The sequence below is a fragment of the Haliotis cracherodii genome, unplaced genomic scaffold (assembly GCF_022045235.1).
Source record: "Haliotis cracherodii isolate W230 unplaced genomic scaffold, xgHalCrac1.p SCAF_11, whole genome shotgun sequence".
Taxonomy (NCBI): domain Eukaryota; kingdom Metazoa; phylum Mollusca; class Gastropoda; order Lepetellida; family Haliotidae; genus Haliotis; species Haliotis cracherodii.
Window position 1 is genome coordinate 33,691,722 of NW_027266266.1, and position 26,109 is coordinate 33,717,830.

The 26,109-nt window shown below is 42.6% G+C and overlaps 1 protein-coding gene across 2 annotated transcripts in view; it reads right to left on the reverse strand.

The window, feature by feature from the left end:
- The window catches only part of LOC139455689 (short-chain specific acyl-CoA dehydrogenase, mitochondrial-like), a 95,624-nt gene that overhangs the window by 32,181 nt on the left and 37,334 nt on the right, over positions 1–26,109 (reverse strand). The window contains exons 8-10 of one of the 2 annotated variants that reach the window (XM_071237239.1): positions 19,174–19,230; positions 18,452–18,532; positions 3,791–3,886 (exon numbers count right to left, since the gene is read on the reverse strand). In XM_071237239.1, the coding sequence (XP_071093340.1) occupies positions 3,791–3,886; positions 18,452–18,532; positions 19,174–19,230 (234 nt within the window). Of the gene's footprint in view, positions 1–3,790; positions 3,887–10,082; positions 10,853–18,451; positions 18,533–19,173; positions 19,231–26,109 lie in introns of those variants that run through there. The other variant, XM_071237240.1, reaches the window with a different exon arrangement.

Sequence of the window (26,109 nt, forward strand, 5' to 3'; positions counted from 1 at the left end):
TATGGAGTTCTATTCAATTGTCTTGCTAGTAGAGCTGTGCATATAGAGACTGCCAATTCTCTAGACACCGACTCATTCATAAATTCGCTTTGCCGTTTCATTGCTCGTAGAGGACCTGTCAAAGAAATCTTTTGCGACAATGGTACAAACTTCGTAAGTGGATCCAGAGAACTTCATCAGGCAAGAGAAGATATAGATCAGTCTAAAACTCATTCTTACTTCCTCAAACAAAACATCATCTGGAAGTTTAATCCGCCCTCAGCTAGTCACATGGGAGGTGCGTGGGAAAGATTGATAAGGTCGGTTCGGAACGTTCTCAATCCACTCCTACAAGAATTTGGTGAATGCCTTGATGAGGAGCTGTATAGAACTTGAGGCCATTCTCAATTCAAGGCTTCTTACAACTGTATCCAGTGATCCCAAGGACCTCCCACCCAATCTCGCCAAATCATCTGCTAATGGTAAAAGCAAGTGCTTATATCCCACCTCCTGGAGTGTTTCAGCCCTCTGATGGCTATGCACGTCGTCGATGGAAACGGGTACAACACCTAGCTGAAGTCTTCTGGTCCTGCTGGAAGAAGGAATATCTCTGTTCACTGCAACACAGACAGAAATGGCACACTCCACATCACAACTTTCAGTATAATGATGTTGTACTTATCAAAGATGACAATTTCCCCAGAAGTGCCTGGTCCATGGCTCGTGTCAGTAAAACTGAACCTGACAGTGCTGGCAAAGTGAGAAGTGTGGCACTCAAGACAAAAGACTCGGAACTTCGCAGGCCAATTCACAAACTTGTCCTGCTTGTCCCAGCTGATGCTGAAAAGTTATATACTGCAGTTCATAGTTACATCTTACATTTCCTTTATCTGTGAAACACCTTAAGTGTGTTTAAAGGGCTGAGTGTGAATATGCCAAGATGAATTTTTTTTCTATTGATTAGGTTTATGATGTTAATTTGTTCAGGATTTCTCATGCTTCTCTGTGGTCCAGAGGATAAAGATGTAGACTTGAATTCCAGTAAGGTTGCTGGTTGTGAGTTTAAACCCAGGTTTCAGCAATGAGTTTTTTGTATAATCTGAAATGTATACTGAAGCCTCAGTTTCACTTCTTCCTGTCATGTGATCAGGTGTGAGCACACAATCCCCATGCATTAGATGTACATGTGCTGTGTGATCCTCCATGTTGCCTGCCGATTGTCACAGTCTGTATGAAAGTATGTTGGAGCACAAATGTAAGTTTTCTTTTTGTATTTCTGACATTTTGTGATGATAGGTACCAGGTAAATGCATTTATATGCTATTGTACATCTTAAGTTGAAAAAGTGAAATTAATGCATACATTTTAAGAAATGTCAAACATGTTTATATAGAAAGTTAAGGTCTAAATGTCACAAACTAAATTTCTTTTACTTTGTATTGTAAACCTCGTCACTTCGTCACTGGAGGCATCATTTCAATGTTAACAGTTCATGATGCAAACGAAACTTTCAGTGTCAAACGTTTAACTGACAATAAATTCCCTGTGATGCGAGTGTTTCAGAGTTTTCGTGTTCTTGCATCTACAGTAGGACTTATTCAAATACAGAATTAGCATAGAGCTGAAGAAAAATGAGGACACAAAATCTGCAGAACTGCAGACATCTACTTCATCATGAAAAGATTTGGTATCTTGCGTCATCCATCCTGGTTACTTAATGTGTTGGAGAGCGCACAAGAGACAACATCATATGAAGTATGTGCAAGTGACAGCTGCCAGATCAAGTAGCTAACCATCTTCCTATAAAAGTGCAGTTTCCATACTTGGCTAACTAGGCTGGAGTTATGGAGCTATATATTGGGTGGACTAACGAGCCTTTGCATAGTCCAATCAAAATCAACATCCGATTGATTACAGGATTTGCAAAGTATGTGCACCACCAACCAGGCATCAACAGATAGTTTCCAGTGTCAGGTCAAGGCTGGAATCATTTCCTCACACTCCTTGGTGTGCCAGTGTCAGGTCAAGGCTGGAATCATTTCCTCACACTCCCTTGGTGTGACAGTGTCAGGTCAAGGCTGGAATCCCTCATCTCTCCCCTTGGTGTGCCAGTTTCTAGTCAAGGCTGGAATCACTTCATCACACCCCTTGGTGTGCCAGTGTCAGGTCAAGGCTGGAATCCCTCATCACTCCCCTTGGTGTGCCAGTGTCAGGTCAAGGCTGGAATCATTTCCTCACGCTCCCTTGGTGTGCCAGTGTCAGGTCAAGGCTGGAATCCCTCATCACACCCCTTGGTGTGCCAGTGTCAGGTCAAGGCTGGAATCACTTCATCACTCCCCTTGGTGTGCCAGTGTCATGTCAAGGCTGGAATCATTTCCTCACGCTCCCTTGGTGTGCCAGTGTCAGATCAAGGCTGGAATCCCTCATCACACCCCTTGGTGTGCCAGTGTCAGGTCAAGGCTGGAATCCCTCATCACTCCCCTTGGTGTGCCAGTGTCGGGTCAAGGTTGGAATCCCTCATCACTCCCCTTGGTGTGCCAGTGTCAGATCAAGGCTGGAATCCCTCATCACACCCCTTGGTGTGCCAGTGTCAGGTCAAGGCTGGAATCCCTCATCACACCACTTGGTGTGCCAGTGTCAGGTCAAGGCTGGAATCCCTCATCACTCCCCTTGGTTTGCCAGTGTCAGGTCAAGGCTGGGATCACTTCATCACACCCCTTGGTGTGCCAGTGTCAGGTCAAGGCTGGGATCATTTCATCACGTTCCCTTGGTGTGCCAGTGTCAGATCAAGGCTGGAATCCCTCATCACTCCCCTTGGTGTGCCAGTGTCAGGTCAAGACTTGAATCACTTCATCACACCCCTTGGTGTGCCAGTGTTAAGTCAAGGCTTGAATCACTTCATCAGACCCCTTGGTGTGCCAGTGTCAGATCAAGGCTGGAATCCCTCAAAACTCCCCTTGGTGTGCCAGTGTCAGGTCAAGACTTGAATCACTTCATCACACCCCTTGGTGTGCCAGTGTCAGGTCAAGGCTGGAATCCCTCATCACTCCCCTTGGTGTGCCAGTGTCAGGTCAAGGCTGGAATCCCTCATCACTCCCCTTGGTGTGCCAGTGTCAGGTCAAGGCTAGAATCCCTCATCACTCCCCTTGGTGTGCCAGTGTCAGGTCAAGGCTGGGATCACTTCAACACACCCCTTGGTGTGCCAGTGTCAGGTCAAGGCTGGGATCACCTCAACACACCCCTTGGTGTGCCAGTGTCAGGTCAAGGCTGGAATCCTTTGCTTTGCTTTGTGTCAAATTGTATATACAATCAAACTTCACAACCAGATAAGTACTTGTATTCCAAAGAAAAGTTCAGTGGTAGTGAAAGATATAAATGGGCCCACCATATTGACTGCTTGTATATATGACGACTGAGAGTGAAACCATCAGTGTCAGCTGAACCTTGATAGGTTCTCAGTTGTACTTGCATTGTTTTCCTCAGGTAAATCTTGTTGTTTGAAATGTTTTTTAAACAGAAAATGTAAACTGACTGCAAAATGGTCAAGGGTATGAACATTATCCAAAAAATAGGAAGCCTACTTGTTCCCAGGAGGAGACGTTAATGGAAGACACCCTTGCGTCGTTTATGATCACATACATCAACACTCAAAGCCTTAAAGATTTGCTACTTTCGTACATAATGACTGACTTGACATTTGTTTAGTAGACGCGTCTCCATATCTATTATGTGATATATTTAGAATTGAGGAGTTAATCAATGGGGCCAATTGAAATTAGATAAACAGCCACAGTAAACTATAGAGCATTACCATGGTAAACTGCTTTCCTGAATCTTTCAGCATTGCAGCTTTCCATGTGAGGAGTCTTGCACTCTCTAGTCTCACTTGCATGTCAGCCAGCTTCATCTGAAATTAGTTCAAATTTCATTAGATTATATCAGCCTTCAGGTTTCAACAATGTCTTTCTCAGATCTTGAAGTATTAATATCAAGTTACTGTCTGATGCAGTATGCGATATTTGTGTTTATTTTTGAGTGCATATTTTACATATCCAAAAAATCAACAAACCAAGATATGTTAAAGAGAAGTGTTGACTTGCCAAGCTGACCGAATCATCCAGGGAATTATCTGTACAAGCAAAACACATATTTTGTGAATCCCAAGCATTTAATTCATGAGGGACTGATGATCTATGACTGTGTTGGAGGTTGGTTAATCCATAAAAATATTACCTTCTTCTGAAAGAAAATGTAGAAAATTAGAAAAATCTTCATTTTTTTTACATTTGTATACTTATCCTGCACTACTACTTAATGCATTTACTGCTTACCTTACGACAATAAAGGAGAGTGCCTACCGATGGTCTTGGTTGAAGAGAAAGTTGTTTCGCTCTCAGATCCAACTTTTTAAATGGACCATCGCTGCTGTCATGTGACCTTGATGGAATATCAGCAATCACATTACTGCCAATTGCCCAAGCTTAAAAAAAAGAGGTTTCTGAAGCATAAGTGGGCAAGTGTGCAACAGGTGGGTCCTAAGACATAGTAATGCAGGATAAGTATACAAATGTAAAAAAATATTTAGATTTTACTTAATTTTTTACTTATCCTGCTTTACTCCTTAATGCATCTGTATCAGACGGAATGAAGGAGGGCATACCTTCAGATGTACAAAAAACAACTGAATAACTCACATCCCCAAGGAGTCACATGGTAATAACGGATGATAGTGGAAGCTAAAATCTTTATCTACTGTGTTACTGAGCTACAGCTGATACAAGCTTGAAGCAATTCCTTGCACCAGGCATGTCTTAGACAATACTGCACAGAAGGGAAACTGGCTCCAGATAGGATGAGTTCATTATTTGCGTCTGGGGTTGGTTACCTACTGGGCTACTACCAGAGGGCCAAAACTGTGCATGCCTTTGATGTCTCCAAAAGCCACATTGTGAAGATAATGACATTTTCCGTGAGCCTAGTTTTGGAACGGCGGATGAAAACTCATAGTGCGCACACAGGGCACAAAACGATTTCACCCTTATCTTCAACTCCCACAATTGTTGAAATTGGTTGAATAGTGAAGGAATGATTGGGCTGGCCTGGAAGTAGATTTTCTGCGATAAAATCCCAGCAAAACCCGAGATGAACTGCTCCCTGTGTGCCATGCTCAAACGGGACACGGGTGATGTCAAGTGCATGTAAATCTCTCACCTGTGCCGCTGTGGCTAAAGCCAAGAGAAAAATTGTTTTCTTGGTGAGGTCATAAAATGAGGATGCATTGAGCGACTCGAAGGGAGGGGGTGGGGGGTGGGTAACGGCCAACCCTGAATTGAGCACTACGAAATATGTAGTAATGGTGCTACCCTTCAAGTGTCTTTTGGTACGCAAGTGTAGGAGGCATTCGGCAATAAGTTGTGGTGATGCTGTTGTGGGATCTTGATTTTTTGCCTTGCTAAAAGTTTCAAATGATCCCCACATGTCATTGTATAAACACCTAGTAGAGGGACAATGCTGCTTTATGCAATAGTCTTGACAGCCCGCAATACAAATATGTGGATCCCAGATATTTGTATACTTATCCTGCATTACTCCTTAATGCATATTACTGCTTGTTCTTGACAGAGAAATGAGGTGTGTGAAGGTCTTTGCTTGAAGAAGTTGTTCCAACTAGCAGAGAGGCCAACACTATCACACAGATCCCACGTGACCAAAGGAAGTGACGTCACAGATCCTCAGATTACTCTGGAGTCTGGACAACGGAAGGAAACGTGGGGAGAGAACTCTGCGTAGGGTAGGCCCCTTTAGATGCAGTAATGCAGGATAAGTATACAAATATAAAAAATATTTTGGATTTTACTAGATTTTTTACTTATCCTGTATTACTCCTTAATGCATCTTTATCGGACGGAACCAGAGGCGGGCATACCTTCAGATGTAGACTTTCATCTTTTATTTCCAGACTCTGTTCCCTAGCCAATCCTTGGCTGTGTGGTGGGCTTCAGGTGACCACTCCACGTATGGGAACCTCCAATTCCCTCAGCCCGTCCTCGGCTGTGTGGTCGGCATCAGGCGACCACTCCATGTATGGGAAACTCTGTTTCCCTCAGCCTGTCAGCCTGGATGACCATTACATGGAAGGGAAGAGTCAGGTATGTGTTGTGTCCTGGTACTGCGTAGCCTGACAATAACTCTCGGTTAGGTCGAGACGGGGGTACCGAGACGTATGCAAGTAGGGCATGAACCTTCTAGTCCAGGGCTTATGCCAGGGGAGGTCGAGAGGCCGGCTCTGGACTTGGAGGCGAGGTCAGTGATGTGTAGTAGAGGAGACTGTTGGGCACTATCAATGGACAAAGTTGTGCGTGCCTAGCACATCCTCCAATGCGACATCTCGCATATGGTGACTGGCAACGAAAGTGTTTGATCGCCAGGACACCCCTCCAAGATGGCAAGTAGAGTTCAGTTGCTGTGTAGCGCCATGGTGGAGGCATTCGCCCTGGTCTCATGTGGGTTGTTACAGCCTGGGGGTCCAATCCCGCGGCTTCCCTCTAGGTGTGCGCCCCATCACTGCAGGGGCGCGTCTATGAATAGGTGCAGAGAGGTCGTAGGCCATGTCATGGAGACGCCGCCTAAGACATTCGATTCCACCGTCCACCACCGGAGATGCTGCTTGAGATCATGCAGGAGGATGATGGATACTGAACTGGGCACAGTTGGAGCCTTCCTCTGTAGGTCAAGTCCTGCACTAAGGTTAAGAGGCCCAGGAGGACTTGCCATTGACGCCGAGTGCGTGTTAGATGGAGAGCTGAGTCAGGTGCGCCTGCATGCGCTCCCACGGGTCTTTGGGAACAGAGAAGTGATCGAGGTCCATCTGGAAGAGGCCCCCGATTAACTGAAGGCGATTTGAGGGTGTCAACTCTGACTTCCTGAGGTTGATCTTCCACCCCAATAAGTACAGGATCCAGGGGATGAAGTCCCTGTGGCGAAGTAGAGTGATGGTGTTCCAATGATTCAGGAGACGGTCGTCTATGTATGCCTCGAACTGAATGTCCCGGAGTAGGAGGTACGAGGCTATCGGCTTGGTAAGCTGTGTGAGTTGCCACAGTGCCGAAGAAAATCCAAATGGGGGAACCGCCCATCGGTAATGGACCCGGACGTCGGGATGTATAGGGACATGTCGATAGGTGTCCTTGATATCCAGGCTGATGTATACATCCTGTGCCTGGATCCGGGATCGCAGCAGCCTGAGCGTGGTCACCCTGAAATAAGGTGGACGCACCAGGTAGCGTTTGTTGAAAGCGGCGAGGTTGTGGATCACCCTGTGTTTGAGTCCTTCTTGGGGACTAGGGAGACAGGTGAATAGAAGCCCGGTGTTATGGCTGTGGCGTGTATAACCTCTATCGCTTTCTTGTACAGCAGCGCCAAGATGTACTGGCTTAATACTGTCTTGGTAGCTGCAGTTGAGTAGGGGGGCAGGTGGCTATGGCCAACGACGTGAGTGGCGGGTCGTCTATAAGCGCCAGATGATGTTAGTGACATGGGTCACCAAGGATCTCACAATTCTGCGAGAAACGACCCAGTCTCCCACCTACTGGAGTGTCGACAACTTGGACAGCTGGGGGTGGAAGTCCCAGTTGTGCTTGTCTGGCTATTCACTTGAAGTCCCTGCGGTCAGCGTTACCTCCCTTGGAGTGGCCGTGGCGGGACTGGTATGTGCCCGATGACGTGCCACTGGGGCTGGAGGGTGTTGCGTCGCGGCTGTAACACCCTAGCCAGGGTTTTGAGAGCTGTCTCTCTCGAAGGCTGAGACTCTGGATTGAGTCATTGATGTACAGCAACAGGCGTCTGGTAGAGTGGTTGCAGTTTTACGCATAAGCGATCATGCAAGCCAGTCTGTACAAATACACTGCACAGATCCCACAAGGTCAGTTGACCTGATTACGGTCGACGATGTTTACAGTCGTAGTTCTTGACATGTGACTTGTAAGTCGTCCTGAGCAGTGAACTGTATGCTGAGTGGACTAGTTTAAGCTCCACACACGGCCAATCCCCTGTGAACCCTGTGGTTGACAGACTAGTGGTGTGTCTGAGTTCTGAGTAGGAACTGTGACGTTGCCGGTGTAGGGACAAGTTGATCCCCATGATAAGAGCGACGACTGATCCGGTGTTGTGAACGATGACCCAGTTGGGTACCCGGAAGCATATGACAAATTCTGTTGAATACAAGACGAGTTGTGATCGTCAACTGTGGTGCAGATATGTACCAGACGCCATAGACAGGGAAATCTTTGAGAGTATTTTCATGATATAACCACGATATAACATTTATACTAAGTTTTCCTATAATAATTAGATCCACATCAAGTGCTTTTGTGAGTTGGTGTTATATGTATATATGCATTTTACCTGATGATACACGGAGGGAAGATGTCACAGCGACTGATTTACGACACCCATGTATGAAGAACATTTAATTGCAAAGGCTCATTACCCTGGAGCCATGACAACTACCGGTATATGCCTTGAAACACTTAATTGCTGTTATTTATAAGATGCTAATCCTAATTGTTAATCCCCATTTTTGTGTACATCGACTGTCTGCCATCCTGAACGAGATGAGCAAGTATGTCACTGATGAATTACTGTTTACATTTATATTTATTACTTACTAAATATCAGGTGACCTTGGCCATATAAGCCTTGGTCCAAAGAGATTAAAGGAGGAGAAAAAAAAAGGTCTTACCCTTAGCCTAGCTAGGGTTAGGCTGGGTGCTCCGGGGCACCTAGACAACAACCGCAACCACGAGGTGCTGTCCTGGCACATAGTATCTTTTGTATGTATATATCTACATGTATAGAGTAAAACTGTATATACCGCAAGCCATGGTCTCCAAGTTGTCACTTCCTACAGGAACCATACGTTGGCCTCTTGCATATACGAGTATGCAAATCATCCATTAATCAACGTCAGACGCCACGCGTTGTAAATTTGGTGGAACTATCGGGTATGACAGACTTCTTAGTCTGTTCTTTCCTGTACCTCTTTGCAGCATGGCATATGGTTAACAATACTGTAGGAAGTGACAGTCTCTTATTAAAAGGATACACTACCTTCCTGAAGGCAAATCACTAAGAACGAAGAAACGGCGTTTAACAAGATTGAAGAAAGTACAAGAACCTCTCCGATCAAGAACAAGTTCTTCGATCCCAAACCTTCCTTGCTTGACTTCCTGCCAAGACTTCCCCTTCAAGATGTCGTTCCTGCACATGATCTAAGAAAAGAAGTATACACGCCTATCCAAAAGAGACCCAACCACAGCCATCTTCATGCAGACCCTGCACAATACAGAAACCGCCTCACGGGCACCTACAAGATGGACACTGTGTACACGATATCTCTTGGGGACTTACTAATTTGTGTTTACATACATGGACTCAATCAAGGATATATATTGTGTGACTATTGAATAGTATGTCTAGGAGATGCACTCCCGTTACCTTAGGCTAGCATCTATCTAAAATCTATAACTGAAACTACTGATATTTTATATATGCATTTTACCTGATGATAAGTATTACTTGCTAAACTATAATTATATGAAACGATGTATAAATATTACACCATGATAACTCATAAAAGCACTTGATGTGGATCTAATTATTATAGGAAAACTTAGTATAAATGAATAAACTTAGTATCTCATGATAGTATTTTTGCTTTCTCTGATGAAACGTTCAACAAACAGTGATAGACGAGGATAATTGGCGGGAGATTTCCACAGAACCATCACCACGAGATTAGGCGCTTCCGGGATCTTGGGAAGTGTTGGAGCGCCGTTGTATGGACGCCAATCAAGTGTCCAGCCCTTGGCCCTGGGGATCTGACGATCTCATAGGCCTGTAGAATGAGACCACGTAGTCACAAGGATATTGTGGAATCGCTAATCGTCTGTCTGCGCTGTTGTGCCGGGTGTGCGTCTGTAGAGGCGCACTTCGGAGAGGCGCAAGGATAGGTGCAATCAGAGACGCAGGATAGACACCATTATGGATGCTGTAGACGGTGCTTTTGTAAAGGTGTCTGACGAGGCACTGGTGTCTGGGCCTTAAGTTGGGGCGCCTGTTGGGCACCATGCGTCTGTCCGGTGGACTGGATAGGTGACGTTAAGATAAACGCAGTAGTGGTCATCAGGGAGCTCTGGGTAGAGGCTGAGACCATGGGGCCCGACATCATGGTAGTAATGGAGGTCGGGGACTTGTCATCCGAGATAGCCGATCTAGTTGTGGGCGAATACTCGGACAAGTCAGACATCTTGCGCCTGTGTTTCCCTGGCCTGTTGCATTCTCCGTTCCCTGGACATGCGGAGGTACCATCTAAAAGCTGTGGGGGAAAGCAGAGACAGTCTGTACATCTATGACCCTGGGGACATGTAGATGTACAATTAAGGCACAGGGGTTGGGGATCACACGCCGACATATTACGCTGGCGCTTCGAACACGAGGGCATGATTTCTGCAATGAAGCAGTAAAAAATCACAAAGCGCCCCTCCCGATTATGTATGCTTAAATTTGTTTATCCCACTGCGTGGATTTATAAAACAATTATTACCACAAACGTCAGACAACATACAAAATGAAGACAAAATACTTGCGAGGGTACGCCAATGGTGCGGTACAAAGCAAGAAGAATATAGAACGCAAGCCATGGTGAGGAACTAAATAAATGCCTGGAATCCTGTTGTGTATGTAGTCCATTGGCTTACTGCTGCCTCCCACAACGTATTTAGACTTGTCATTAGTCCCAGTGTACTTGGTCGAATGGTGGGCAGGGATGTTGTTCCTTGTCTGCATGCGGTGCCAGCTTCCTGAATCTGTCTACCTGAAACCGTGAGTGAGTGTCTGTAATACAGTTATTCACTCCAGGTATGTGTTTGGCAAGTATAATGAAATTATGCATAGCAACACACCAGGTTAATCTACGCATGAGTTTCATAATCATAGTACATTTGGAACGTCCTTTTCATATAATGTCAACTGACGAAAGGTTATCACAATAACATAGAATGCGTTTACACTTCCATTCATGCCCCCATAAGATGGCTGCTACCACTACAGTGTAAAATTCAAGGAATGACACGGATGGGCCAGTTGCATGGGTTAAAGGGATATCAGCAGGCCAAGCTACCGCAAAACCATTGTGCTCCGTAGATACACCCAAACCCTACTGACGATTCGGTGTACAAATGTAGGTGGGCTTGACTGGTAGTATGACAATCAAGGAAGAACGATACTCCATTCCAGTTAGAAAGGAATAGTTTCCACATTTCATGTGTTTCTTACATTCCTTGCTAACAAGGACAAAGTGATAAAGTAATGATACTTTTGTTGAAAGTTTGATCAAGTAGGACACAAAAGATCTACCTGGATGATCAGTTTACTGGCGAAGTCGAGAAGTCCTAGCAGTGATAACAAATCGCTCTTCTTACATGTAAACTTTCCTAGGAATGCTTGAATAAATTCATAAATGCACTCTATCTTGTCCTGTGGTAGACATGCTTCCATGTTCACCATGTTCAGGTTAATACTGGGGTATTCCAGTTCATGTACAGATACTGTTTTATGATGTGCAAGGGGTACGCAAAATTGATTGAAAATGAGAGATAGAAGAACCATGGTCCTGTTGGCATCATAGTCTGGAGTGTCTATGGTAAGAAAATCATCCAGTAAGTGTAACCCAATCTCATTAAAATCAGATCTTAGTTCTCGCTGCCGCTAAACAAAGATCGGAGGACATCCCATTACGGGTCACGTCAAAACGACCTTTCATCCGACCAATCAAAGTGTCGCTTACCAGATCATGAAAGTGACAGTGGGAACATGTTTTCTAATCATGCAACCTCGAAAACATTCACTCGGGGTATTCCGAACAACAGTTACAGCCCGTACGACTGATTCTATCAAAATCATCGTCTATCTCTCGCTTCCATGGGATAAACATTTAAACGGAAGAGGCGTTGCATGGAAGAGGCATTGCACGGTACATGGGAAACACTGCAAGTGCAATCTCAACCATATACTAAACATTCCGGAATGTTTGTTTGTTCAGTTTTCAAAATTTTAATTGAGAACTGTGTCAACATATTTTTAAAGCGTAGTCTGAAATGGAAGTCGCCAGGTTGAAATGTGTGCCGTAAAGCTCGAGAAAGCTGCTTTCTAATTGGCTGATGTCAACTTCTTGTTAATTGTTTTAGTGGTCGGTCTAAGTTCGTGAAAGGTCGTTCTGACATGACCCGTAATGGGATGTCCTCAGATCTTTGTTTAGCAAGATCTTAGATCTGATTTTAATGAGATTGCCAGTATCCACAAAATGTTTTTGATGCCATATCTATTCTCAGCTATCCACACTAGTGCCTGAGAAAGCAAGTTGAATATACATGGACTGGACCTGCATCCAAAAGCTAGTCATTTGTAGAAATAATAATAATGATTCTCCCACTTGAAGTCAAAGTATTTCCAAAAGTATGGGTGAATGGGTATTTGCTTTAAACACGTCAGATATGTCTACTTTACCCCCTGACCACACCGTGTGATAGTATTGAGTGGATGGAAACTGTCTTGAAGTCCATTAATAAAAGTGTCCACAAACATTTGGTCAGGGTGTCCATATAATTATGACTGTAAGTGCCCCTTATCTATTGATGTGGAAGCTACAAGACACTTCCTCTTCTCTTACCGGAAATTTGTTTTAAGACAATCCATTTGGCCATGCCCTGCTTGACGGGAGTTGATACATTTGTGGGCAATGATGCCGGTGTCCCTTTTGCATCCTCTGTAGTTGAAGTTATTACAAAATTCCTCTGCCCAATGATATTGTGTGGGCTCCCGTGCGAGTCATGATTACGGTTATAGGGGTGGAATGTGGTTTCCCTCTTGCTTGTTAAAAAGCAGAATTCTGACGTGTGTGTGAGGCTGTGGCTTATACTACACGCCCGGGTATGTCTTCCTGATGTGACAGTAGTGTAAATCCTTGTATCAAGGATACTCCAGTCAATGATAAAGCCTTTTGCAGCAAAAGAATCGGCCCTGGTTGTAAACATGCGGTGGTATTCGTAAAACAGAGAAAGTCGCTGATAACTGTCCATTTCTTCTCTGGGGTGTGGAAATGCTTCGCAGAACACAGATTTGTGAAATCCGAAAGCCTTGATAAATTTCCCTAAGGTAAGGGGGCGCTTTAGTCTGATGTCCTCCTTCATGGGTATCTGTTCGCCTTCTGCTGAAAACTCTGACGTTCTGTAGTTACCAGCTTCAGTACTAGCTGATAGCATTTTAGCCAAATTATAATACTTTCTGTCCTCAATTATTTCCTTTCGGTGTTCGCTCTTCACCACGTCAAAGTGGGGAAGTGAATCTGAGGGTACAGGTTTGACCTGCATGCATGACATATCGTGGGCACTAGCAACTGGTGTGTGCAGTAAAGTTGGTAGTTCTGGCTCATGAAAATTGGTAGAATATACCATTGTTTCGCTGGGCTTGTCTGTTCTCGATCTCCTCTCCTTTCCTCCGTAATTCTTGGCATTCCAGCAGAATGCTGCTGAGGGTCGGTTCCTTCAATGTGGCTTCTGTTGGCGGATGTTGTACGGGTGGCATGACTTGTTCTGGTTCCTGTTGTCTCTCCTCTTCTGCTAGAGTGACCGTTGTAGACAGCTGGCAGCAACTAGATGTCTGGCGGGAAATGTCTGTTCTCTGGTCTTTCGTATTCAACAGATATATCCGCACAAAAAGTTTCTTTGGTAGATTGTCCGGTACGATTACTCCCATGTTTGTTAACTTCCCTTTCAAGACATGGGATGGCCAGTTCTCTGGTTGATCTGGCCCATCTGTTGCTGCCCGCTGGATCCAGTAGACCGAGTACTTCTTTGGTGAGTGGGGGGCCTGTGGACTGGGATAAGGTAGCATCAGAGAGCATGGTAATGAAAATATACACACGGTGGAGACCTGCGTAAACTGACAGGTAGAAAAAACACGGGTTAAAGATGCCTGGTATTAATACGTGCCTGATACACAAATCTGGCATCTTGGACTTTGAGCGTGGTTAGTCTGGAAGAACCAGTCATCCTCTGTAAATCCTCATCCAAAAAGTGTGCCAGATCTGCTTTAGCGAAGGCATGTCTAGGAAAATCATCATTCCTGAATTTTGTTGGTTTGAATGATGGCGCAAGCGTAAGTTTTGAAAAGTCTTCATCCAATGCCCTAACCATATCCTTCAACATAGGATCCACCAGAATCGATGTGGGATGTGACCATATGGTATTTTTCTTATCAACCCCGTTACCGAGGGAGGGCGCTACTGACATAAGACGGTCTGCTACCCACTTAGGCATTTGCGCTAAGTTAAGATGAGTATTCCATTAAACTGAAGAATTTTCATCCTCGCCAATTGACAAGTCTGAATAATCGGAATGATAGTGACATGCTCTCCTTGTAGGTGAATGACTCCTGCTATGGTGCCGTTTCTCTAACAGAAGGCTTCGAAGAGACGCACGGTGAAAAAGACATGTACGACAATGTCAATGTGTGAGCTGTGGAACTGGTGTCGACCGAAGGTGACTCATTGTGACAGATCACGAGTGTAGACGCTGATGTATGAGTAGTCTGCTGTTTTTGTGTTCTTGCTGTCACTGGAGTCTGGTACATACGAGGGGTTTTCATTAAAGATTTCCCCTAAACCACTTAGGGTTATCATATTTGGTTGAAATTTCACATGTGTAATGATACATATATCTATGGGTTATGTCTGAATTTGCAGCACCTAACTATTAATCTTACCACTTTTACAGGTGTTATGATCGAGTAGGGTGTGACAATGGAGCCAGTAGAATACTGAGCAGTGATGAGGTTTTATATTTGAAAGGTCGCACACCAAACTTTCGATGAAATGAAAGCAACTTATGGGGAAGATGCCCCATCATATGACATTGTTAAGCACTGGCATCGCCAGTTCAAGTATGGTCGAACATCTGTAGAACATCTGCCATTCCTGGTCGCCCCAAATTCAGCCATTGATGAGGACACAATCCATCAAGTGGAGACCGCCATTTTGGCAGACCGACGTATAAGTGTTCGCCAGTTAGTACAAGATGTGAAGATCAGTGTAGGGTCTGTGGAAAAAATCATCCATGACAATTTGAACATGCATAAGGTGTCTGCACGATGGATTTCCAGGTTGCTCACACCTTTCCAAAAGCAGGAACGAGTCAATTGCTCAAAGGATCTTTTGGACATGTGCCAAAAAAAACAGGCAAACTTATCACGCAGGATGAAACATGGGTCCATCACTATGATCCTGAGACTAAAGTTCAGTCGATGCAATGGAAGCATGTGGAGTCACCACCCCCAAAGAAGGCACGTGTCCAACCCTCTGCAGGCAAGGTCATGCTCTGACTTCCACCTCTTTCCAACCATGAAGTCATTTTTGAAGGGAAAAAGTTTCACAGATGATGAAACACTGATTTCTGAAGTCAAGTCCTGGTTTGAGACGTAAAATGAGGGCTTTTACAAGCGAGGTCTCCATAGTTGCATAAAACGATTGGAGAAGTGTGTAAGTCTTGGTGGTTCCTATGTGGAGAAAGACTAATCCCTATGCCAAGTTTCATTCCACTAGGTCCATCGGAAGTGGGTCAGGGGAAATCTTTAATGAACACCCCGCGTAGGCCCAGGTGCTGGGTAGAATTGTGCCACAGACTGCTGCCACTTGGATGGCATAAAAATGTTCATCCAATTGTTGATCTGGTACGGTGCTGATGATTGAGTGTACATCTGCTGCGCTGCCGGGAAGGCAGGTGGTACAGCGTAAGCTGATCATGCATCGCTGACACAATGGGGTACGCTTGAAGCCCTGAAGCTGATGTAATCATAGAAGCGCCTGGGGCAGGGGGTAGGCAGGCACAGCTCTTGGCACAAGTCCAGGTGAATAGACGCCTGTAGTTGTCGGCTGGATCGTGGCTTGAGTCTGTGCTCCTCAGAAGAAGCGCTGAAAACTCATGTGCCAGCATCAATGGAACTGTCACAGGTGTAGCCAAATGTGAGAATTTAAAGAAGGTGAAATGTACACAATAGAGCCCTAATTGTAGAAACTGGAGGAGAGTGAATGTCGGCACTATCACGGAAGACATAGCTCCACCCAGTTGGCTGGAAATAACCGAAGATTGTAAGTCGGTCGCGTCCTGCAACCAAGACACCTTCCTCACAACACAATGGGACTGCTGCACAATATGTTTGTGAGTGACCTGTCTATGAAAAAGGAAAACTTGATGGAGAGAAAGGTGAACAAAAACAACATTTGAACTTTGGAGTGCAAACCTGAGTGCAATCCATGGATCTCTGGAAGAATTTTACCACGACAATTTGTACACTGTGCAAGCATATATTATGCAAATAGAGAGAGAGCAAATTTGAGAGATTGCCGATGAAAATTTCTATGTATCGATCGGCAAGACATTTACGAGTTTGAAAGTGCATAATATGAAAATATAATGAAAAAAGCTTCAGGTATTTTAAATAAAAATAAGCATGTTAAAAAATACCTAGCTACAAATCGCAAACAATTTGACTACCTTTGAAGGTAAACACAAATCCAAAATGGCAGAAACAATGAGCCACGTGGTGGGAAAAAAAGACAACATCTTTTCACATGTAATATCACAACATATTAATACACAAGACAGTGAGAGCAATATGAAAGGAATACATCACCCATCCCAGGTATAATTTAGTGTAGTAGCCGAAAGCTAACCACCTAAAAAATATTCCAAAAGTTGAGGAGCCCAGCTGAGACACGTCCTAGTTTCTACGCAACAGGCAGTAATGTGATAGCTGATATTCCATCAAGGTCATTATTATCATAAGGTAAGCAGTAAATGCATTAAAGAGTACTGCAGTAAAAGATATGATTTGTCAATCCCAGAGAGAGATTTTGACTCAGTCAACCCAATGTTTTGACATCAGATTGTCACCTTTGACCTAAAAAACAGGGCATTTGTGGTTTGTCTACAGAGGTAACCATGCCTCACAAACTGACAATGACATGATCATGTATTAAAAGAACCTGAATGCTGACCTTGACCTTTAGCTAAACTTGGCAAAGACCGGCTCAAAGCGATAAATCAGTATAACCAGAAAACAATGACCTTGATGTTTGACCATATCATGACATTTTTCAAAGATATTTAGACCAAAAAATGTAGATATAGGAAAAATCACTGGTGGCAGTGGTCAAAAACCAACATCTTTATGCAGTCCGATTTCACAGAGCTGCTAATTTTCTTGGAAGACCCATGAAAACTCCTTGTGTTTCCATGTTCAGTAGCAGAGAGGGCTACCTGCAGAACATGGGGCAATAGGGTGCCCATCAGATGTGCATGACATCTACAAGTGAACAGTGAGCATGTGGTTTGACTATTCCACAAACCCAAAACCCGGATGTTGCTGCTGGATATTTTTACATATCATGAGTGGTTCATTCATCATAAAACAAGAGTCATCAGAAATTGACAAATCCCACTGGTCCCCACAAATATGAAAGAACAAATCATCTGACTTTTACTTTAAGTCCAACTTGATGAGAAGTTTTATCATATCTATCTGTCTGTATATAAGAGTTATAGTTATAGTTATTGAGCTATCAAAACTATATCATGGAATCGGCATTCAGAATTTTGTATTTCTATGTCAGTTATACTCCACTATGAACCCAAATCAAACTTGTTGCCATGGAAACAGGAAAAATATAAATTCTAAACATCCCTATATAGCAAAAGGTACCAGTTGACAACTTGGTCTTTGTGTGCACAGTTTCAAGAAAGAGTACCTATTACTTTAAGAGATATGGTCCGCACAAACACACAACTATGATCAGAGTAAAATTCAAACTTGTTGTCTAGGAAACATGAAAAACTTAACTTTTTGTAAATTCCTAAATAGCAAAAGGCACCACTTCTGCCTTTGATTGATACAAGTACCAAGTTGAAAATGTTGAATAGTGTTTTAGTTCTGCTTCGGAAACGACACCTCACTCCATTTTGGCCAAGTCTAACTTGTCACAGGAAATGGAAACAGGTTAAAAATCAAATTTTGAAAAATTCCTAAATAAGTCCAAATTGTTTCATGGAAATTGAGACAAAAAAAAAATGACTCTAATCCGCAAATAGCAAAAGTCACCACTTTAGGTTCTGTTTGTTATATCTGCCAATTTTTGCTGAAAAATATTGAAAAAGTTTCTAGTTACACTCTGGAAATGATTGCAGATGGACAGTTGACTATATCCACCCTGTATTATATGCCGGGGGGATAACAATGATTGACAAACTGATTATTTTCAAAAAGAAAAAAAATGACATCGTAGAAAAGAATCTTTTTAACATTGTCAGAAAAACAACATATGGTAGTTCTAATGGAAACAGAAAGACAGGATTGGGCTCACCTGGATTGCTTGAAGCTTTGCTATTGGTTGTCCAAACGACAGTCTCTTTGTTGAGTAATCAATGGCACAATCCAGGGCAGCCTTTCAGTAAAAAGAACATAAACATTATGTAGAACATTAAAAGTAGGTTCTATTGAATGCAGAATTCCAATTATCTTACAAGGAAATGCAATGCTTCCTGGGTGTAGCACTGGTGTAACTTTCACAATTGCTCAGTTTCATAACTCAATACAATGCCCTGAATGAATATCCTCTTCTTTGTTTAAATAACTACATGTGTCAAACAGTCTGCATTATTACTACATCTGCATAAGTTGCACACACATCAAACAAAATAAAAAATGTCATTTTCATCATTACATTGTAGGAGGTAAAGTGCTTGATTCAGGTCAGCAACAAATCACCAATATACCATAAGTACCAAAGTTTGTGTGTTTGTTTGTTTAATGCTGAACTCAGCAATATTCCAGCTATATGACGGCAGTCTGTAAATAATCGAGTCTTGACCAGACAATCCAGTGACATCATGAACATCGATCCACGCAATTGGGATGCAATGACATCAACCAAGTCAGCGAGCTTGATCCTGTTAGTCGCCACTTACGACAATCACAGTTGCCTTTTACAGCAAGCATGGGTTGCTGAAGACCTATTCTACCTCGGATCTTCATGGGTCAAGTACCAAAGTAGTACCATTGTGGCAAACATTGAAAAAACAGTACCTGGCCAATACCTAGCGCTTGTCCTGCTATACCAATTCTTCCCGCATCCAATGTTTCCTGAAAGTAACCACTGATTGAAGCAAAAGCATTCTAAAACAAGAAAGGTGTTTGTATTACATGCAAACACAGACGCAGACCCATCACCAGCTTTCCCTGAATGCCCCCAACAAATTTTGTTACTTGTCGGACCATGTTGAATGATAGATTCAAATGTACATTCAGAAAACAGTTCACTTGACCGCTACATCCTTTCAATTTTATATAACTAGACTTGGCTTTCCAAAACAAGATTCATTTAAATATCCATTTTGATAATATTCAAGAGTTGAAAACAATATCAAAGTAAGGAATTAATCTCCAATTTCAAAACAAATGATTTACATACCTGTTGAACTTACGATATGATATTGTATCGAGGACATTTTGCGCTATTTGCAAAGAAACATTTGTAAAGCTTCAGTAAAGAAAATGAATAAGATACTTTCCATTCTTTAGATTAATATAATATATTTTGTACCAAAATATTAAGTGGACATGTCACTATTGAAAGAAGAGATGAGGGAATTTGTAAAGTGGACAGAAGAGATGGAGGAATTTGTAAAGTGGACATGTAAATATTGAAGGAAGAGATGAGGGAATTTGTAAAGTGGACAGAAGAGATGGAGGAATTTGTAAAGTGGACATGTAAATATTGAAGGAAGAGATGAGGGAATTTGTTAAGTGGACATGTTACTATTGAAGGAAGAGATGGGTGAAATTGTTAAGTGGACAGAAGAGATGGAGGAATTTGTAAAGTGGACATGTTACTATTGAAAGAAGAGATGAGGGAATTTGTAAAGTGGATATGTAACTATTGAAAGAAGAGATGAGGGAATTTGTAAAGTGGACAGAAGAGATGGAGGAATTTGTAAAGTGGACATGTTACTATTGAAAGAAGAGATAGGGGAATTTGTAAAGTGGACAGAAGTGATGGAGGAATTTGTAAAGTGGGTATGTTAAAGAAATGGAGCAATTTTCTCTTGTCATTTATACTATTTCATGGTATTTGTGGATCATATCAAAATATGGTGTATCTGACTTTAGACGTGTACAAAACAATAGCTGTTTTCAGATAAGACTCTGTGGTACTGATATAAATTCTGCCATCTGTCACCACAGCAAGCACTGACATAGAGACAAACCACTTTTCCATAACTAGTGGTTCAACAGTGATGCTCAACTGATGCCTTATTAGCATATCATTCAAACAGGTAAATTTGTATGGATGGATCATTAATATCCAAATGATGACAGTGGTAGGGAAGCTATATTAAAATTGGATATAATTATATCACATATTGAGTAGCTTATCTAGTTCTCTAAGTTACCCCTACATCATCTTCCTGAGGCAAGAGAGTTAACTGACTATAAAAGTCCAGTTTCCACCCTTGCCAAACTAGGCTGGTATTATGTAGTTACATTTTGGCTGGACTAACGAGTCTATGCATAGTCCAATCAAAATCTCGCAACGAAATCGAAATCCAGTTCGTAAACTGTCGTGCAGATTTCGGTCGATTGCAGGATTTGCAAAACATGTGCATCGCCAACTCGTTGTCAATAGATATTTTCCAAAACTTTTTATGTTCTTAATCAAGGTGCTCACTTGATTTGATGCACTTCACTATGTGAGACCAGTTTTATCACAATATAGATCTTGATTATCGATCAGATCGTCTTGACTGTAAACCGCCATTTTGTTTGAAAATAATACGAGTGATGGAATCGGAATGGTCAAATGGAGAGGATCATAAGGGACATAACTGCAATAACCACTAGTGGCGCAAGAATTGAGCCCAGGAATTCCAGCAAAGTTTGGCAAGGGTGAAAACTGGATTTTTAAAGTCAGTTTACTCTCTTGCCTCGGGAAGATGCCCCTACATACACACCTCTGTGTTTTGCCAGATCAGTGTCACATACCATAACACTGATAATAAGAGATAACTGCACAAAAAAAAGACAGTTGTTTGAAAAAAAGCCACATGATTCCTCAATAAACATTCACAACTACATGACGGTTGTTAAACCACATAAACACAAAGATATATGAGATTCAAATGAATCATTTCAAAATATGTAAAGAAAAACTCAACATAACATTTATAACATTAAGAGGAGGCTATTGTTTAAAGATCAGCATTATGTACTTACATAAATTTTTCAATGGATATCAATCAAGTTAATGTAGTAAATATTAGGGGGTTTAAATGGCCTTCATGGGTGACATACACATTTTGTATACCAAAGCTGTTGTACTTTATATGCAGTACATTTCTGTTCTCAGATATATGTCCTTACATTAGTTAATGAGATCATAATTTTTCCTATTGTTTACATCTCAACTTTGAATGACCTTTGAATATTTAAGTTTGTTTGTTTGTTGTTTAATGCTTCAATGAGCAAAATTCCAGTTATGCTTTATGACAGCTGCTTGTACATCAACTCCACACTCACAAGCATACCGGATACTCACCTACTCTCCGCAAACAGATCTGGGAGGGTAAGCATATAAATCTGGCATTACTTATGATACCAGACGAAATGTCTACATCAGCAAGCTTGACAATACACAGATGCTCCTGAAACCTCAGGTCAACACCAGGATGACCATGCCATTGACAATTAATATGTTCGTCGTGGCATTTGCCAGATACAAAAGTATTATGTGCCAAGCTCCTCACAGCGATAGTCCGTTCGTGGAGCTCTCTATTCTATCGCTCCCACCCGTCAAAACTCCTCATTGTTATAGGTGACCCCAACCATGTTTGGAGTTGAACTTGCAACCGAATGACCGTAATGTTTATAAACAAGTGACGACTGTCACAACGCCGAATACACTTACCGCTGCTAAATTACTTTCTTTCTTTGTCAATTTGAATTTCTATTTCATTAAAAGTATCATCTTGAATTGATATAGTAAGAATGTAAGGGAGAAGTTGGTTGATTTTCCATTAGTCTGCAATCTGTTACCAATCTGATTATTAAAACAACAAAGTAAATTCATCTGAAAAACATGGTCAGTCGTAAACCTTTTCAAAATGAACTATGATGGCATTCCCAAAGACATAAACAAAAGTATTAATGTTACTACATATGGAGTTAGAGGGCAAATTTCAAGATTCTTGTAATGGCCGCTCCCATACTGGTGGCAGCGATGTTACCGAGAGTGTAACGAAGGTGTCACGCACTGGGAAGGAGCTTGATTATGTTTATCAGGTGGCCACAGCGAGACAAGGAGTAAGACAAGTATGAGCATTGCATCCTGGAGATGCATGCCCAGTATGGCAACCAACTGTTCTACCAGTATCATAGCAAGTTTTCAGCTAAAGCAGAAGCCCTACTCGAGCAACAGGGTTGGAAAGTGGATTGGAGTAAGGTCGACACAGACCTTTACAGGGTGATATTCACAGGCCAGCATGTCAAGGCTTGTCAGCTGTGCCAGGATATAGGTCACATGACAGAATTTTGCTCCCTTGTGGTTACCAACCATGCCAACAGGTACACCACCAACCAACAACTGCGGGCACATGACACGCAAGAGCAGATGACAGGGCCAGCGGAACGCCGCACTGTCGATCGATATGGACGTCCCATAGTCATCCAGCAGGGAGCACTCGTATGTTACAATGACAATGCTGATCGATGTATGCATGCCAGCTGCAAATTTGTCTTAAGTGTTACAAGTCACATACCCAGTTCAAGTGTTACTAGCAAGGACCATCAGATCACAATGGAACTCAGGACCATCGTCAGATAGCCAAGCGTAACCAATGACTGCAATGCACCCCATCCCCAATCAACATCGGGGTATCAGCCAAGAAACTGAGGACCTGTGACAACGTTCAAGCTGTCAACATGCTCATTCATGGACTGACTATGGTTTTCTAACCGGTATTGTAAATCCACCTACACAATCCAAGATTTGTCGTAATTTACCGTCAGCTCGTAATGATCCAGAGGTGGTCGTTACACTTTTGCAGCAAGAACTATAGTACTCACGGAAATGAACAAAAACTGTTTTTCTCAATTTAAAAATCGACACAAAGTGTTACGCAGCTGTAAATACGAAATAACAAAACAACTGGAAAAGTACTAATCTGGATTTGCTAGTTTGATCTCAGTGAACAATACAAAATGTACTTTACAGGAGGTAATTTGTCGGCACTTTCACCATTCAAAAATATAACTAAGTCCAAAATGACATAGCAGAAACAGACTATAGGCATTATGCACCTGTTCTCACCTGTCGTCAAGGTGTCATAGGTCACCTTGATCTACTTACACCTGGTTATGCCCTGTTTCACAATAGTCTGTTTTATTCACATTTTTACACACTTTTATGTGTAAAAAGGCATAAAAACATTTGATACGCTGTATTTGTGCCACGGCCCAATTAGTACTAATTAAGTTGTTTGAATATTTACATATTTTGTATATTAACAGCATTTATTTAAGATCTAAGGTCAAAAAAACAGGTTTTTTTCATTTCCGTGAGTACTTTAGACAAGAGTTTTCTGATAGGTCCTTTTCAGCACACGCTTTTTCCTTCCCACAGAGTCAACCCAGTTGGCATGGTGGAAGGAAAATATTCAGGAAAGAAGCAGTTGATCTTGGACCTATCATCACCTCACAATGATGACCAACACCCTAGTCTTAACTCATTAATCAGCAAGGAAGACCATTCACTGACCTATGTGAAGGTAGATGATGCTATTGAGATCATCAAGACTACTGGACCCAGGGCACACATGTGCAAGTTCATTATTGCAGATGCTTTTAAACTCATTCCCATACACCATGTGGCATCTTCATGGAATTCAATGGGACGAACACTTCTATTATTACACCAGGTTAGTCTTTGGATCTTGATCCAGCCCAAAACTGTTTGATCAACTGTCCGAATCAATTTGCTGGATTGCTGAGCATGTGGACAATGAAACCCATTTTTTGGACGACTTTCTCACAATTGATGAATCTTTTAACTTCGGAGCGGGCACAATGCAGAAAATGGTGAACTTATTCGCAGACTTAAATATTCCATTGTCCTTACATAAGACAATCGGCCCCACTCAGTGCTTAGAGTATTTGGGCATTGTGTTAGACTCAGAGAACATGGAAGCCCATCTCCCAGAAGCTTAAGTTGTCAGAATTCTGCAGATAATGGAATCAATTGATGCAAAATAGAAAATCATTGAACGAAAGCTCCTCAGTGTTCTTGGACACCTTAACTTTGCAATGCAAATAATTCGCCCAGGCCGCTCCTTTGTCAGTTACCTACTCAAACTAGCCCATTCCGTGCCCAAACTACATCATCATATCTCTCTGACCAAGGAATTTTGTGTTGACCTAAACATGTGGAGAACTTTTCTCAGCCAATGGAATTGTAAATCCTTTTTCTTGAAAGACAGGATAACTGCCCCTCAATTTCAACTGTTCACGGATGCTGCTGCCTCTGTCGGTTTTGGTGCCTACTTTCAAGAGAAATGGTGCGCAGACCAGTGGCCACAACAGCTGTTCGATGTAGCAGAAGACATGTCAATAGCTTTATTGGAACTCTACCCCATTGTAATGGCATCATCATTGTGGGGTCACCTGTGGGTTTCAAGGAGCATCTGTTTTGTGTGTGATAATGCTGCAACGGTATCAATTCTCAATAAGGGTAGATCAAAGATTCCGGTTATAATGCTCTACATTTGGAAATTAGTGCTTACTGCAGCAATGTACAACTATGTGTTCAGCGCCGTCCATATGCCAGGTCGTGACAATCTTATAGCAGATGCTTTGTCCCGTTTCCAGATGCAGAAGTTCCGTCAGTTAGCTCCCAGGGCTCAACCCCACCCCACTCCCTGCCTGCAACTCAAAGACCTAACGATGCCCCCGATCTCGACTTAGATCACGTCTGGTCACAAGCAATCTCCAAGCATACAAGAACTGTTTACGACTCTGGGTTAAGAGTTATTTATGAGTATGTCTGGTGTGGTGTGGTTTCCTCATGTTCTACCTCAGCTCACAGAACAAATATTGTTAAATTTTGTGTCTCACTGCCATTACAAACTTGGACTGACATACTCTACAATCAGGGAATATCTGAGCGGGGTCAGGTTTGCTTATCTACGTCATGGGGTAGACAATCCTTGGTGTCGTGGTACCTTGTTGCGTTTAGAGACCATCATGCGGTCTGTAAAGTAGACATCCGGTGCCAAAAACAAATATGCCTTCTGGTTACAATTATGGTGCTACAACAATTAGTACTGACCTTGAACCATGGCATGTTTTCACCATTCATGGACATCATGCTTAAGGCAGCCTTTTGCACAGCTTTCTTTGCCTTTTTAAGTTGTGTGGAGTTGACATACAATCAGTTTGATCCTAGAGTGAATCTGTCTGTCGCTTCTGTTAAAATTGCGGTTGACTATTCCAAGTTTGAACTAACACTAAAAACCTCAAAAACAGACAATTTCCGCAGGGGTGTGACCCTCAGTGTGCATGCAGTAAAACATGTGTTGCCATGTGTGTGCTATGCGCAGTCATGTATCTCAACGGTTAGCGAGCGGTGCTCATCCTCAGGACCCATTACTTGTCATGCTAGATGGTACAGCTTTTACTCAACTTGTATTTGTTAACCGCCTTGAGTCCACACTTACCACAGCCGGACTGGATCAACAACAGCTCAACAGCCACTCGTTCCGGATTGGGGCTGCCACCTCAGCAGCAGCAGCTCATGTACCTGACCACCTTATCAAAACCATGGGACGGTGGTCCTCAGACTGTTATGTGTGGTACATTCGTACCTCCCAGAATACCATAGCTCACGCTCAAAATGCCATGTGCAGCGTGCAGAGTAGTCATATATGTTAGCAGGTACACTGCAAGTCATTATTCGTGCTCATTGTAGTTTCA